The sequence below is a fragment of the Anopheles coluzzii genome, chromosome 2, assembly GCF_943734685.1.
Source record: "Anopheles coluzzii chromosome 2, AcolN3, whole genome shotgun sequence".
Lineage (NCBI taxonomy): Eukaryota > Metazoa > Arthropoda > Insecta > Diptera > Culicidae > Anopheles > Anopheles coluzzii.
Genome location: NC_064670.1, coordinates 44,517,006 through 44,533,322, shown reverse-complemented (window position 1 = coordinate 44,533,322; position 16,317 = coordinate 44,517,006). Strand labels below are relative to the sequence as shown.

At 41.3% G+C, this 16,317-nt stretch overlaps 1 protein-coding gene across 2 annotated transcripts in view; it reads right to left on the bottom strand.

Annotated features, from left to right (window-relative positions):
• Window positions 1–464: 464 nt before the first annotated feature.
• LOC120949219 (protein Skeletor, isoforms B/C) overlaps window positions 465–16,317 on the bottom strand; it is a 36,570-nt gene continuing 20,717 nt past the window's right edge. The window contains exons 5-12 of one of the 2 annotated variants that reach the window (XM_049605466.1): window positions 11,177–11,288; window positions 7,843–8,262; window positions 7,677–7,697; window positions 7,158–7,509; window positions 6,580–7,066; window positions 5,598–5,728; window positions 5,349–5,518; window positions 465–5,271 (exon numbers count right to left, since the gene is read on the bottom strand). In XM_049605466.1, the coding sequence (XP_049461423.1) occupies window positions 5,089–5,271; window positions 5,349–5,518; window positions 5,598–5,728; window positions 6,580–7,066; window positions 7,158–7,509; window positions 7,677–7,697; window positions 7,843–8,262; window positions 11,177–11,288 (1,876 nt within the window). In that variant the 3' untranslated portion in view covers window positions 465–5,088. The remainder of the gene's footprint in view (window positions 5,272–5,348; window positions 5,519–5,597; window positions 5,729–6,579; window positions 7,067–7,157; window positions 7,510–7,676; window positions 7,698–7,842; window positions 8,263–11,176; window positions 11,289–16,317) is intronic. The other variant, XM_049605467.1, reaches the window with a different exon arrangement.

Below are 16,317 nucleotides of genomic sequence, written 5' to 3'. Positions count from 1 at the left end.
TTCCATCACCAGAACGGTAGGTTCGTTCAGATCGGTTAGAGCAAACGGAACAGTCGAAACGATTGGAACCAGCATTGCGAACGGTAATGTAAATTTAATGCTCTTGGGTCCGCATGGGTCCGGATGAGTTCGAACAATTGGGAATGATTTTTTATTTCTCTCGCCAATCACACTCGATCGGAGTCCGCCAGTATCCCAGAATTGACGAGAACCGTTGTAAGTCGACTGCAGTCAACCAGGGTCGTCAGGAATCAGAGTCGTCGGAAATAGCTGAATTGAATGCGAATTTTGGAGTATCATTCAGTTTTGCAAGACCGGAGTCGGAATGCATCGAAGATTCCACTCCGAATTATTCGCCACAAATTACCATACGCAGCTAGTTACTAGGTTGGTAGTTGGCAATTGCATCTGGACCCGTTTCTTTCGATCTGCATGACGATGCATCAATCAGTAAAACTAAAATGTTCTCTCTTTTCCTCCACAGACTGTTTCGTTTTGCTTAGTTACCGTTAATGCTTTATTTAAAACTAGATGTGTTTGTTTTGTTGGTTGGCTTGTTTGCTCTTTTTGCTTTGTTTGCTTATTATGTAATATCCTTGCTCGCGTACTTCAAAGTTGTAAAGAATTATTGTCTCTCACAATCATCAGTTTTTGTTTAGGATTAAGATTTTCCCGCCGTTTCTCTAGTAACGTGCGGTCGTGCGGTCGCATTTACCGGCTTCCAATGGCCGCTTCGATTCGAAATTATGCTTCGATATTGGTCAACTGGTAGCGAACAATGTAGAAACTGTTTCCAAAAACAAATAATAGAATGTCAAAGGAAATTACACAGTGTGCTCTCGATTTTCTTCTTATGATGGAGCTATGATTCCGGTTGAAATTCACTTCACTCATACACAGTGAGAGAGCGCGAGAGTGTAGCAGATCTGTTCATTTATCGGTGCTGTATTGTGATGTTTCTTTTTCACCTTTTTATCCTTGCTCAATCAATATTGTTTGTTAGAATTAGCGTTTTAGAATGAGTAATGATGACTTCTTTTCAGTATTGTGTGATTTTTCTGTTCCTTTTTGCTTTAGTAAATGTTTTGTTGTTTCATCTAATTTTCCTTACACCACCTTACTCGTTATTGTCATGTAATTGACACATGGCTATTTTACACAAAGAGACACATAAAGTAATCAAAATTTGATCATTTTTATATTGGGTTTGACAAGCTTTTTTTAAGTTTTAGATTGCATTGGTCACATTGTCTGCTACGCACCGCAATGTATACCGTGCTAGTTGTGTGTTCGGTAGGTGGAAACGGCTGTACCGTTTGCGGTTTTACTGTCGCTTTCAAGTCAAGTAGAAATGAAAGTTTGCATTTTCGTGCTTGCATTGTAAAACAGTAAACAAATAATAACTTCGGCCATAAAAAGCCAGGCTAAAATACATAACATTCTTAAAGTTAAAAACCAACTTTCAGCACAATTTGCACCCGCTACAGGGAAATAATAGCATTACTAGTACAATGTGTTGCTCAAATGTTTGTTTGCACTCCACATATGATCCAATAGTCTTGCGATCGGGATGTAAAATTACATGTACAACACTATCAACGTTTACTTTAGCAAGATTTGCTCTATATGGTAGTTTAGCTTACTATTATTGTCGCTAATATATTATTGTCCTTAGTTCTGTGTTTGCCGTTGATGCAATGATGATGCGTGTAAATGTAGGTTCGCTTTAATGTGCTCCTTGCCGACAAGAATTATTAGTATTAGTAGTAGTAGTAATAGTAGTAGTAATAATAATAGTAGAATAAAATGATCCACTAGTGTTAACAACCACCCACACATCTCATCGGAGATAATGGTGGGTATGGTGCTACTTTCATAGTGGTGCGGGAGTGGGTGGTGATTTTGATGCACCTATGTTGTATGTTTTAATTTGAGTGAATTGCATTTCGCCAGCCTATTTTGAGTTTTTCTTTGCTAAATTTACACTTATTGGTAAAGTTTTGTTTCTCTTTTTTTGTTTGCTTGTATTTTGATTCATTTAATTATTGTTTGAGCTCTGCTCGCAGCACATTAAACAACGCGTCACTTTCAATGGGATGCTGTATATATATAATGCTCTCTCTCTCTTTCTCTGCTCCAATTTCGGCTTTTTGTGTTATTATTGTCATATAGTACTTAATTTGAATTTCAATTTCCATACAATTGTCTTTTCTTTCTTTTTCGCTGCTAGTTGTGCTGTTTGTGAATGTATTTGCATGGTTTTATATTTTGTGTTTGAATGATTTTTGTTAGATAGGGTTTTTTTTACTGTTTTACTTATCGCTATTTGCAGCATTTATGCATTTAATTTATGTTTTGTAATGAGCAAACTTTTGAACTCCTTGCTGGTTTTGGTTTCTGTTTGTATTGCCAAAATGTGTGTCGCAATTGAATCGAAAAATCATTGTGATTACAATAAACTTTCACTTTCGCCATCTAGTGATAAAGGAAGAAGGTGTAGCTAAATGTGTGCAAATTTTGATTCCACCAGAACAGTAATTCACCCATCGCGATTTTCATTGTGTGCCTTTTATTTTTCTTTACACCTACATACCACTTTACAGCTATATTTGAGTGAGCAGTACAGTACCGAACCGAATTAGCATTATATATTGATGGGTAAAGAACATATAAAAAAGCAATATCTATTAGCTTAATCCTAGTTTAGTCTAGCTTAGTTGCACATGTTTCCAACGGTTTAATTATTGTCAAATTGTCTTAATTTCACATTTCTTCGAAGGTTTCGCGGAACTATAAAGAGGCGGCAATAGTACCGATTCCGACCGCTAACCGTACCGAAGATGAAGTTAATTATTTCTTAAACTATCTAGAGTGTACTGTTGTTGCTCTAATCGATGGTTACGGCGTACAGAGGTGCAGCCAAATTTAGCTTTAATCAGAGAAAAGATTTATGCTGTATCTTTCTCACATCTTCTTAATTACTTCTTAATACAACGCCCAGGTTACTAATTGCATACACAGACGGTAATTTCTTACTTTTGCTCTGCTTGAATGAAGTAGCATGCGATGGGAGGTTTGAAAATGTCGAAACAGCAAAATGGTTGTAAAGTACATATTATTGTCCACCTCGATTGGCCTTTCACTCGGTGCAGTTTTGCACATTTTTCTTACGTTACGTTACTGTAAGTTACGTCTCAATCTCAATCGAAAGATTGCAAACACGTTTATTGTCTTTTGCACTGTAAATAGTGTCCGTTTATTCTTTTGCACTGGTTGTACTCTACGAACCAGTTTGAAGTTACTTATTGTCATTCGTTTTCAATCGCTTTGAAAAAAGCGAATCTTGCGCACGGCTATAAATATGTAATATGTATATGGTTTTACACAACATGCACGGGTTTGTGTTCATCTCACTGCTAATTATTGTACCGTTCTGTCTCACGTGAGACCAGATAAGAATGTTTCGATGTCCTTCCTTGTGTACGCTTAAAAGCCTGCAAGTGCATAGCATAGCCCCATTAGCGTCTGTGCGTCGATAATAGAATAAATGCTCAATAAAAGCCTTCTTTGTAAGAGAAACAATATGAGGAGCTTAAACTGACGCTGTAACATGTAACAGTTTTTAAAATTAGTTTAACAACTTTGATACGATCACCAAAAAGAAGAAGAAAGTAACTGTCTCTAACGTAGCTATAAAACGGGGAAACAATTGGAATGTTCGGCAAACGTGTAGTAGGTATTTGTTATTATCGCTTTCTGCGTACACATATTCGTTTCGTTTGCAACCTACCTTGGCCATGAGCTGGTCACGCGTTTTGTTTGTAAATTCTTTTATCTAATGGTTGCCTGCAAAGCTTAGCTTCGCGCATAGGTTATTGAATCGTTTCTTTTTCCATCACACTAGACTCTCGATATTCCCACACAGCTCCCGAGGACAATTTGATTAGCTAAATAATTGTGCCTTGCATTTCCTTTTCCGCTCTCGTATCGTGTCCTTATATCTACTCACATCTCCACCTTCTCCCTCCATGTTTCGTCAGCTTCCGCGATTCGTGTCGGTCACGTTCGGTCCGTCGTGCTGCAGACGCTCTGCAGGCGTTCTCCCACTAGTAAGATATGTTTTTCGGCGATATCGCATGGTTGTATGGGTTTGTTCGATAATGCTAATGCATTGTTGCAAGCATTCGATAATTTTTTGTTAGTACTGTGCCACGTACTGCCACTGAAATTGCTTCATTCAAGCAAACGAGGTCAGTTTGCTGGGCCAGCTTACCTAGAATCGGTGTTGGATGCCCCCCCAAAACCGAGCCCGGAGGGACCAGTATCCGTTTTGCAGTGTAGCGCCCACTTTAGCGCTTCTAAATCAACTTTAAACTTTGTTGTTGCCTACCTAAATTTGCCTACTTTCTGCCTGGTAGGCATCTTGACCGTGGTGTTTTGCTCGTTGCTGTCCCTACGCACGGGGAAGCTATTGGGTGGCTGTGGTTCTACATCGGCTACACACTGGTTGCATATATGCGCGCATCTTATTGCAGACTATTTTTGCGGTGCGAATATGTTTCGCGGGCAGTGAAGGCAACACAATCCAGTTACGATTTGACGCGGTACTGCTACGCGGGTGCCGGTAGCTTCGATTACTGTGGACGGATAAAGACGTTTAACTTCCTTCACTGCGGCTCGTGCTGACGAGAGTGAGAGCGGGGTACGAGTCAAAAACAAATCATGCGGTGCACGCGGCAAGAGACGATCAAATCAGCATTTGTGTGTAGTTTTATGAACAAAATGAGCCCGGTTGCATATAGGACGCAGCGCATTGAGTGTGTACTACAAGCATTCCTGATTTCTCACCCACAGGAACACGTGCATGGGACAGCAATGGAGCAAATGTACGGTGCAGATTGAAAACAGCAATTGCAGTAAATGGCAGAGAACCAAAAGGTTCTCGCTTTTTTTTCTTGGGTCCGACCGACTCACGCCTAGTCTAAGTGTTGCGCACTACTACTATTGCTCGCACGCAAATGACAGCTCAAACAGGGGACTCCTGTACCGTCAGAGGTGCATCTGTTGCCTAGTGTCTGCACTGAACTATCAAAAACCTCTGGGCGGTAGTGGCAGCAGAGCAAACAACCCGGGTACCAGAGCGAGCAGAAGCAGCGTGCACAGGACGGTAGACGAAACCGACCCATACAAGCCATGCGAACCGCTGATCTTACTAGTTTCGCCCGCATTGACGACGTGAATCTTCCAGCCGAGGTTGCGATGCGTGAAGCACTGGGCCGAGATGTGGGAAAAACGGAATGTTAGACGCTTAGCTTACTAATATATCAATTACTGGCACAACACCTTACCTGATAGTACACCAGATCGGGCGTTTCGTCCACCACCGTCCAGTTAAGATAAGCAGGCTGACCGTTCGGATCGTCGCAGGACAGTTGGAGGGTTTTCTTGTACTCGTCGAAGGTAGCAATTTCGGCCGAACGATCAATCGTCTTGTGCTTCCATTCGCAGTATCTTCCGGCTATAAATACATGATATAAGCGTGATTAAAAGCAAATGCCGGCATAAAAGATGAAAAAAACAAACTTTTCCACACTTACCCGCTGTTGGATAGGCGTACCCATCGGCATCATATTCTACGCCGGCGTACACCGTCTCACGGCGTTTCTGGGCTTCGGTTAGCTGACCGTAGCCGCCCTCATGCGAGCTGGTAATGTACAGTGGATGATATCTGTGGTGAAAAGAATGTGAAAAGTTAGTTCGTTGCGTTTTCTGGACAGCATTTTCATCCCAGCGGTTTCAATTCTCCCACCCGAATGCAGCTAGGTTGGAGGTTGAGTTTGGAGTATGGGAAAGTTAATCATGCTGCTTTCATTTCCTTACTTTCATAGCAAAAAGTCAGAGAAGAGCGCTTGCGGTGAAAGTAGTGATGGATATGGGACGAATAAAAGGGAATTCCATAACTGAACTGAGTTTATTCAACTTTTCTTCATGCCATATGCCGGTTTTGCATGTTACTACAATATTCAGAACAGCATGAAAGCGGTGGCGAAGATAAAAGATAAAATAATGCTGTGTGAGGGCCTGCAGAATGGAGCAAAGGATCTACTAACCATTAAATTATTTTACTATTTTTCATCAGTTTAGTGGAACTGTTTAACTGTAGCACCAAATGCGGAATGTCATAAACCAGTCATATCCAGACGCTCGGAAATAGTTACATGAAAGATAAAGTTTTATCTGGTTGAGGTTGTGAAACACACATAGTGGTTCTGGTGCCTCAGAGCTTCTTACTTATGGTATTTGTGTTTGCGAGTTTTCTGGACTGAGGACTAAAAAGACTGTTGCATATTTATTGAGACATTTAAAAGTAACGAATGCTCAAAGTTACTCTGTTTTTAATGAAATAAGTTACCGAGAAAAATCTTTTCAATATAGTTATAAGATCGATAATTATTCTGCAACAAATTGAGCGAATTTAAAATATGGAAAAAGGATATCAGAACACAGACTTCAAAGGGTCTGACATTCGTTGTTCCCATTTCAGCTTTTTAAGCAATGCAATGCTTTATATCAACATACTTAGCCGGTTGCGTCGTCTCATCACCGCCCTCGACGATAAATGTGTAGGTCTGCCCGCGTTCGACGTAGATTTCTGGAATCAGCAAATCATTCATGTACCAGGCAATGCCCCAAGACGGATGGCCAGTAATGGGCGTGTAACCGCGCTTGCCACCGGTCGGACCAATGCGAGCCGTGATTGTCTTCTCGCCCAGGATTGTGCGCGATGGCCATGGTTCCGGGCCGTCCTCCTCCCGGAAGCTATCTAGGGCATCGGTACAGGTGTGATCGTTCTTCGACGCAAAGTCAATCTGCACGTCATCCACCGTGACCTCCGTGCCTGTGTGCGAGTGTGCGTTCGCTTCGTCCCGTGAGTTTAATGGCCCGATAGCGGCAATCACCGATATTTGACGATCCAAGGGATAGGCCCGGTCGTTGACAGCTTCGTTCGTTTGCAGCAGCCTGCGGTACTTGATCTTGGTAACACCATGGCTACGATCACCGGACACTGCCGTAGAAGATGAGAGCAAAACACAAAGGAAATTCGTCAAAAGAGATACTATGCAATAGAGCATATATGCAATGTGCTCTCTACTTACAAATTTCCACATCGTTTTTACCACCGATCCGCTCATCCGGACAGACGCCCAGCTTACCGTCGCACTGGGCCAGCGAGGACATATAGTAATCCTCGGCCCGGAATCGGCGCTGACGGCGATCGTAGAACGCCACCACAACGTCCGCACCAATCATCTGCGGGTGTCCATGGCTGCCGGAAATACCGAACGCCATGTACTGGTCCTCCCGGATACGCCCAACCAGCTCGATGACGATGAAGTCATCCATCACCTCCCACATCACGTTGAGTTTACCGCGCAGCAGCTCTTTGCAGTTGACATTTGCCGGTTTGCTCGTGGGCTGTGTTATCACCGATGATGTAGTCGTGGTTGTCTGAAAGTCATTTGTAAGGGGAATCAATTAAACATTCATCAGTAGGTGGCCGTCGGTGAAAGCTATGGCGGATTAAGTGATGCTTGAAAAAACAACATTAGTACATCAAAACATTGACATGACATGAAACAGAACGATTGAATTGTAGGAAAATGGCGACTAGTTACCGGTTTGTACCACCATGGCGGCTTGTTAGTGAAGGAGAAAAGGTAAAGAAAGGTAAATGGAACATGTTACATTTTGAAAATCACATTACATTCTTGCAACCATGGATTGTTACCATCCATGTTAGCTTCTACTGTGTCTTGGCATCGCTTCTGTAGTGTAACCTACCGCTATCTTCGTTTGTCCTAGTGCTGGCGGAACATCCAGATCCTTCGGGATGTAGACGTGCCCAAAGTTGTGCCGATACTCTACACACCAAACCGCCAGCCAGTCGATATCGTACACGGTAAGATTTCCCGGCAGCTGAATTTCGATATCTTCGCCCTGATAGCCACGCAGCGGGTCCAACGATCCGAGCTCGTTCGGTACCTTCGTGCCCATAATGTTTGGCTCGGAACCGTTGCCGACCCAGAAGTAAGCATCTGGGCCAGCACCGTCATAGTGCAGGTTGGGAATGTAGAACGTTTTCGCGTCCAGGATGCTGATATTGCTCGAGCGAAGCCCGTGTGCTAGACGCTTGAACTCGGGCAGTACCCGTGGTTTCGGTACGTCCAGTCCTGGTGGGATGAAAATTTCTCCAAAATCGACCTGTTGAAGTGAAAATGAAAAAAATATAAAAAAAAAATCATGAAAATCGTGAAATTGATGTTGATGGTTTGGTGGAAAAGACATAACACTAGAGCTGAAAACGAGCACTTGTGAGCAGTGAAGAGTGTCCGTGTTTGCTGTTCAACGGGTCTTTGTGGAATTGAAAATGTTGACTGTTGCTGACGTTTATTAGACCAGGCGAACATTCATTTTCGCTCTATTGTGATGGCAAATTTTAATTGGATTGCCACTCAATTCCAACGATAATGACGATATTTTTGGTAAGTTGGAAGAACTATTGCAAGTTATCGAAGGAATTCTTTCCATAGACCTAGAATTAGGACAACATAGACTTTCGGAGGCATTATAAAAGTATTCATACACCTGCCAAGCGCTTTACGCTTTGAAGATTGAAATACAGTATTAAGTGAACTAGTTTGCTTCCAGCTTTGATTGTTCTAAACATGTCGTAGGCATATTGACATGAACCAAATTGGTTAACCATAGTGGCAAGCGACTCATTGAAACAAAGAGAAAGAACAAACTGTGGTCGAATTTCATAATAAAAATATCGGTCTTGATTTTTTTCCATCCATCGTCTATCCCCTCGTTTGCAGACAGGCACGTTGGGACAAAAAGCTAATCATCTCATATTTGGTAAAGTGATTATACGTGGTAGTACTGTTGTACTAGTACGGGTACGCGAGGCAGCACCCCAGGTGGAGTGTTGGCTCCGCAGCAAAGGATGGTTACGATGGCAACGGGCTTTTTGATGGGCGAAGAAAGACCACCATAACGATGAAGGTGTTCACCGATACCGTTCGAGGTGACTGTTGCCCACGCACGCGCACTAGCGCGACGCAATTATTCGTCCAGCCCCGCCAACGAACCAGCCAGCAGGACGAAACGGTACGTTTATCGAAATTATCAATCCATTCGACGGTGTGGTTGTGCGCGGACGTGTGCAAGATGTGGGTGCAGGTGTAGGACGACGGTATCGGTTACAGGACGAGCGGTTGCGACGATTTTTGTGCGTTTCGATTTTCCAAAGCAAAGCAAAATACCGTGTCGGTTTGGTGGAAGGGCACTCTGGTGACATTGATGTGGCTTTTTTTTCATCTGTCGATTCGATTGAGTGAATTACTACTTTCAATCCATTTCCTGTAACCGTGGTGACGCGAACGATTAAAACCGATAGCACGGGGCTTCCTTACCGGGAACTGTAAAATATCAAACATTTCACCGTCACAGATCAAAGAGACAGTTTTGTGTGCGTAAATGATGCTAATGATAGCCGGAAATTATTATAAGCGTTCTATTTGCGTTATATATATATAGAGCGATGGTACAATTTACAAGGCACGTGTTGTATTTAAGCCGATAAATGTTGAAAAAGTGTAGGTTCTGTGAGGTAAACGAGAACACATATGACATGTGTTAAGGGCTATCAGAAATACGAAAACATAATTTATTTTAATGATTTTGACTGATGATTTTGGCATTAATCCAGCTGCAAAACTTCATTTGTTTCATGAACTCATAAATTTTCACATTTAAATGACCATTATTATTTTTTTTCATCAAAAGTGGTACGATTTTCAAAGCAACGCAATTGAATATTTAAATTTCATGATTTTAATAAACATTAATAGCATACTGGTGGGCAATGAATCCTGTGTAATGCGATACAATATAAGTTCGCAGAAAAGAATTTAAAATTATACTTCTGAACTCGCTCTGTTCTTTGATCTATCAATTGCTTTTCTTCTCGTGTAGTACAATGTCATATTTAACAAGGTAAATTTGGTAAACAGTAAATTTGAGCTGGAGACAGTGCGACTGTTTAAATAGAAAATGTTCTTTGAGATAAATATATCATTATCAAATACTGGATATGGTTGTGTCAATAATTTTAAATAGTACCAGAAGGTATGGGTACAAAATTTTACCTCTAACATCAGGAAATGATTAAACGGTATCGTAGTATTATGATGCCATCTGATCCGCAACTGTTTGAGTTAAAGTCTGATAGACTGTTGACTATGTTTGAAAGACTGACAGTATGTTCAATTCAATTCAATGTAATTTTATTGTTTACTGTAGGTTTAACAATAGAATTGTGCATTCTCCTGAAACACCCGGATCACATTTTAAATATATTTTTTTTTAATTAAATAAATAAACATGCCACAGTCAAATGTTTGGTCAAAATCAAGAGTTTTATCAAACATATTAATAACATAATTAAATAAAAAACTAAATAAAAATCTTATCCATTACTTATAGAATTTTCTCATACAGTCTGTTCCCGAGTTACGCGGTTTGTGCGTTCCCGATGGATACGCGTAACTCAAATATCCGCGTAATTCGAATTTCGCGGTGTTCGACCAAAATACAATTGGGTACTCGGTATTTTTCTATTAAATTTAGATTTAGAATTAAAACTTTTATACACTTTATCATTTATTTGATACGATTCGTGAAGAACATTCTGATATTTTTCGCTTGTATGTGGATTAAATTTATTACCAACAATGCAATTTATACTGCATTGGAGAATTCTTGAAGCAAATTGTACTGATTTGAATTGAACTGATTTGAACCCGCGTAAGTCGAGAACCGCATAACTCGGGAATATACTGTACATTAATACTATCAAAACAAAATACCTTCAAAGTACTTATCAAATAATACGGAATGTTGCAAAATAAAATCATCAAAATGTAAAAAACATTTGTTTTACTATGCTGTGGTTTAAATTTTATTGGCAGCCAAATTATGTTGACCGCATTTATGGATGTATCTGTACTTAAAAATACGCAATTTAATTATTTAAAGGTTTTGTTTTGTAGTTCTTATACAAATATTGAAAAGTTTTAGATAAATATTGTTTTTTAAGGATTTTAAAACATACCGTAAATCGACGACACCAAACCGAAAGCCATCGAATGTCCCGTATGCGCTTTCCCATCGGTAACTTAAGGATAATGTCCGTATTGGTATGTTGCTGCAACACCGGCGGCTCTCTGAAAATACACAATAAAGTAAGAATGTCAATCCAAAGGAATTTGCTTAGTTCTCTTATGCATCTTTTGAATGTCCAGTTTTACAACTCAACTGGAGAAGAATAGTATCTACAAAATGTATTTGTTGTCGAATCTCTCGATGTTCAATGCTCAAAGAATATTAAATGTTTAAATAATAAACATTTTGTTGAAAACTTTTTAGGTGTTAGTAAAATATTAAAAAAGAAGCAGCCTCGTAGAAAAACAAAAATTGTAAATTTTACCATAGTTTTGATGTAGAAAGTTATGTTAAATGCAATTGTTGAGCTTTAAAATCTTAAAAGGTTTAAAAAAAGTAATACCAAATGTTCTTTTTGCAAATAACAACTACAAAGAACGTTAACTTGCAAATGTTTGAGAACGAATTGGTGAAAGATGGTGTAAAAGCTGGTCTACCGAGCAAATAATTTCAAAGAGTATATCTATTTGTGCTTGATTCAGAACGAGAATCAAAATAAAGAACGCTAAACCTAAACTCCAATCAAATGTTTTCATATTTTTAACACTTTCCTCTGGAAAACATGTCGGTGGCAAGAACTTTCAAAACATTCATTTAATACCATCTTTCTGTTTGAATATATCGCAATTGTTACCCTTTGACAATCCATTCTTAGCATGTTCCCAATACAAAGCATGTATAAGTAATCTCAGCGTCTGGAAAATGAGGTTTACCCTGACCAACGGTTCCTGGCCTGGCCTTCACATCGTTGTCCGGCCGCAGGCATCGTCCCGCACAAACGTTATCATCCATATTTATGCACGTTTACATTTTTATGCTGATGACATTCACCCTCCACTCCATGAGCATGAAATCGATGAGCGTGATATGCGATTTGCGCCTCGCTCCAGCTCCACTCGCCCCATCACTTTCCCGGACCAGATTTTCCCGATGCCAATTGCCGGTTTTATTGCGCGTTTTTGTGCGCTCGAGTTTCATTTCCCCTCGCACCATCGTCACCTATTGTTTTGTGTTGCTGTTTTAGTAGTGTTTATGTGCGCCATCTCCGCCCAAACTTCGAGGTCAGGTTACACAGCAACATCATTGTGCTTTATGAAAACTGATACAAATTCCACACAACCGTTTGCACAGCAGCGCCACCGTTGTGTTTTTTTTTTTGCTTGCCGTTTTGGTTCTTTCCTCTCCGTCAAACATTACCTTCTCGTCTGCCACTGCGATGGTTCAACCCGCGCTCCCATTCCCTCCGGTTGCGGTTTCGGTGTCCGATGTCGCATGCGCCCTTAATCGATCATTATTTAATGAGGTGTAATCTAAGATATATAATTCGTTATGCTTGTTTCCCGTGCAGATTGCCGTGCAGAGCGGGGGTCTCGTGCCATCCCTTCCCCTTCTCGAATTAGGGAAGCGGCGGGGGAAGCGAAAATGGACAAACCGAGCAAAACGGGGACGGCAGGGACGACAGGGACGAAAAATGTGAATCATTTTGCTACTATCGCTTTCCACTGCTCGTAACAGCTCGGGGATAGGAAAAAGGGCAGAAGATCAGGGAAATTTGTATTTCTGCCGATTCGTTCAAAACGAAACGCCGTTCGAAAAGAAGCAGTAGCGACAGTTTTTCAGGTCACTTTCCAGTAGTGCGTCCAGTGTTGGTCCATAACTTGGGTCCGTTGGGTGGTGTGGGATGGGTTTGTTGCTTTTTTTTGTTCGCTTTCTGGTTCATTTTCTTTCCCGAACGAAAGTATCCGCAACATACTGTTCGGGTTTTAACTTTGTTGAGAAAAATTTCTTTTGCGAGCACCGAGCAACCAAACCTCGGGCACAAAGCAACTTTGAAGCTGGCAAACCGGCAGTACACCGCCTTTTTTGCCCCCCCCCCTACGGTGCTCCAAACGCTGGGGAAATAAAACGGAAAGCACGAAGACGAGATCGTTTGGTTTTACCAAGGACACAGGGATTTACCGAATCGAGTGACAAACCAAGCATGAAGCAAACCATCATACCAAGCTCCCTTACCCCTTTTTACAGCCCTTACAGTCGTTTCTCTAGCCCGCCCGCCAAGAATGTGCAGATTTTCATGACTTCATCATGGTGCCGTGGACTGCCGGGTGCCGACTCCTGCCGACGGCAATGGTTTTCGGGTTTTGAGGTTAGAACTTCAGCGCGGTGGGATGCGCTCGGCATGATTCCGTGCCTGGGTTTTGTTTCGACGAGTGAGAATGTGGTGTGTTTGCCTTTCCCGGACTGGTTGTTGTGACGGAGAATGGAGAAGGTGGTGAGGGTGGACAATGATTTCGCACGCATGTCCTACCCCGGGAGACTGAGCTGGGGCATTCTAAGCCGTATCTATCGTGGAACGTTTTTTTTAAGGGGAAGAATCAGTTTTTTTTTCTTTTCCTCGTTCTGCTACCCCACACACAACGCACTCAACCTCCCCTTCCAATTCTCGTTTTCTTGTTAAGCTCTTTGGAAAGAATCACAACAGCATCACGCAGCATACAAAAGGGAGCAAAACGGAGTGGAACTGGGCTGAGCAAGTGGATTTCCCAGCAATCTGTTCGTTATCCTTGCGTCCACAGCGAAAGGAAGTCACAAGTGTCGAGGGAGCGTTGAGGGAAACTTGATCGAAGGCAACAGGAGCACGGCAGCTGCCCCTCCTCCTCTCCCCAGACACCTCTACTAGCGTGTTGTCGAGCCATCCCTAGGCTTTATTGTATTCTCCATGGGTAATATGCTTTGATGAATTCATATGCTGACGGTTCCGGATTTTCAACAGCACACAAACGACAAGGGGGAAGCGACACATTGTTCACAGGGTGGACTCTGCACGGTAGCATTTGCACTCGAGAGTGCGCGAGGGTTTACCGTTGGCATGGTGTTACGGTGGCGTGTTGGCCCGCAAGCCGGGGGTAAGGGACTGCCACTGCCTAAATCCAGTGCCGATTGTTTGACGAGCATAATTTGATGAACGTAAAATGATTGGCACAATCAAATGATAACCATGAAAACAGACGAGTCGACCGCTCGAAGCTCTGTCTCGTTGATGGGTGTATGGGAGAGTGCGTGTGTATGTGTGTGAGGGTATTTATGCATTTACTGTTTATATTGTAAACATGCAACATGTTCAAAGGGTTATTACACTGATTTACTGTGTTTTAATATTTGTGTTGAAAGATTAAACTCTACCCCTTCCCTGACAATTCGCGTCACTGTGTAATGGAAGTGAATTGTTTTTATTTGACTAAACTCGATTAACTTGTCATCAATTGCAAATGGATCTAAATTTGATCAAAAACTGGTTGTTTTCTAACATTTGAGTTGGTGCCCTAAAACATAGATTTAATGAGAGGAAAGGGAGAATTTAGGAAGCAAAATAATACACGATCCAGTATTATATGTTGGGGTTTTAGTCATAAAGACACTCGGAAAACCATGTGATGTTGTTTTAGAGATTGAATGCCTAAAATTATACACTATTTGCAGTAAGTAGCATCTTATCACGGCGAGTTTTAAAGAATTCGTCGGATATGTGTTTCTTTAACATATTCTAGTTCATTAATCTAGAACAAAGAGTAGGGACACCACAGCACGGAATAACTACTCCAGTACTGACCGGATAAATGACAAATACTGGAACTAAAGACAATACATTTCTGTTATTGTTTTTGAATGGCGATTTACTAAGCCTAACAGCCTAACACGAACACAGAAATTGGTGTCTAACGATGTAACTTATATATCACAGATGATGAATAACCAATCTAGGGCAACACCTAATAGCTTATGGTCAAATATAATGGTTTTATTAATCAATTGAACCACATAGCGGTACAATTGTTTACGGAGATAGAAAGACAGACCAACCGACTTTTCAAATCAGTATATAAAATATAAAAAAAATATAAAAATATAAAAATATAAAAAATATAAATATAAATATAAATCAGTATAAGAAATAAAAAAGCGGTATTCCTATTGTTCTTGATAAATTGTGTGTTGCCATTGCTGATATAGAATAGAGACATGCTATGACTAAAGAACTTTGGAGTTTATAATGGATTTAATCGCATAAAGTCATTCGATGTGATGTACCATGATCAGCAACATATTGATTTGAAATTTTATCACAGCAACAAAGCTTATATTTACTCATGATTCGCACTAAAATGACTTGTTTAAATGCACATAATTCATCGCCCTGACAGGTTGAATCATATTGCTATCATGTCATGCACACAAGAAAAAAACTCCTAATGACAGAACATGACGCAAAGGTATACATAAAAGTGGTGAAGAAAAAATGACTTCAATCCATTACCGTTTGATCTGGGTCCGTTGGTGGCCGATGATGTCGGCTGAAGTAAAATCTGTACACAATCATACCTTCCACCTGAACCGTTGTCGCAAAGCTGACCGACATTGACAGTTCAGCATCGGTAATGGTAAAAACCCGCCTCACTGGCCGATAAAGTGGTACATGCTGTCTATCAACGCCGAGTTTCGATTCTTTCGCTACAATTATTAATGATGTGCCGAACGTGTGGAAGTGCATTAAACCCGTACACGCCACGTACACGCCACGGAGAGGCCACCCATTTCCTGCCAGCAAGACCACATAACACAGCAACGGCAAACGAGGGAAATGAACTGCTTTTTTCCCCCCAGTGAACGTGCTGTCGACGTGGGCAAGGATACGCACGATGTCACTGTCAATGCTCACATAGTGCCAAAAAGACGGAACGCACCGACACCCTCGCACACGGTTCCGGAAGAAGCAACCGGAAGTCGGTAGTCGGAGATTGTTCACGGGGAGGAGGACAGGAGAGGAGGAGTGGCAAAATACGGGATAAGTGGAGGAAAATGTAGTAGTACGTAGCGACAATAATAATTTAAAATGAATTTTCATTATGAAACGGCCACGTGGCGTCAACAATGAAGTGCATTAGGCGTTTCAATATCGGAGACGCCTGATTTTGTCGCCCCGGGTACACCTACTATGGCCTGTTTCTCCCTAAATTCTCACGTGCGTTGGCG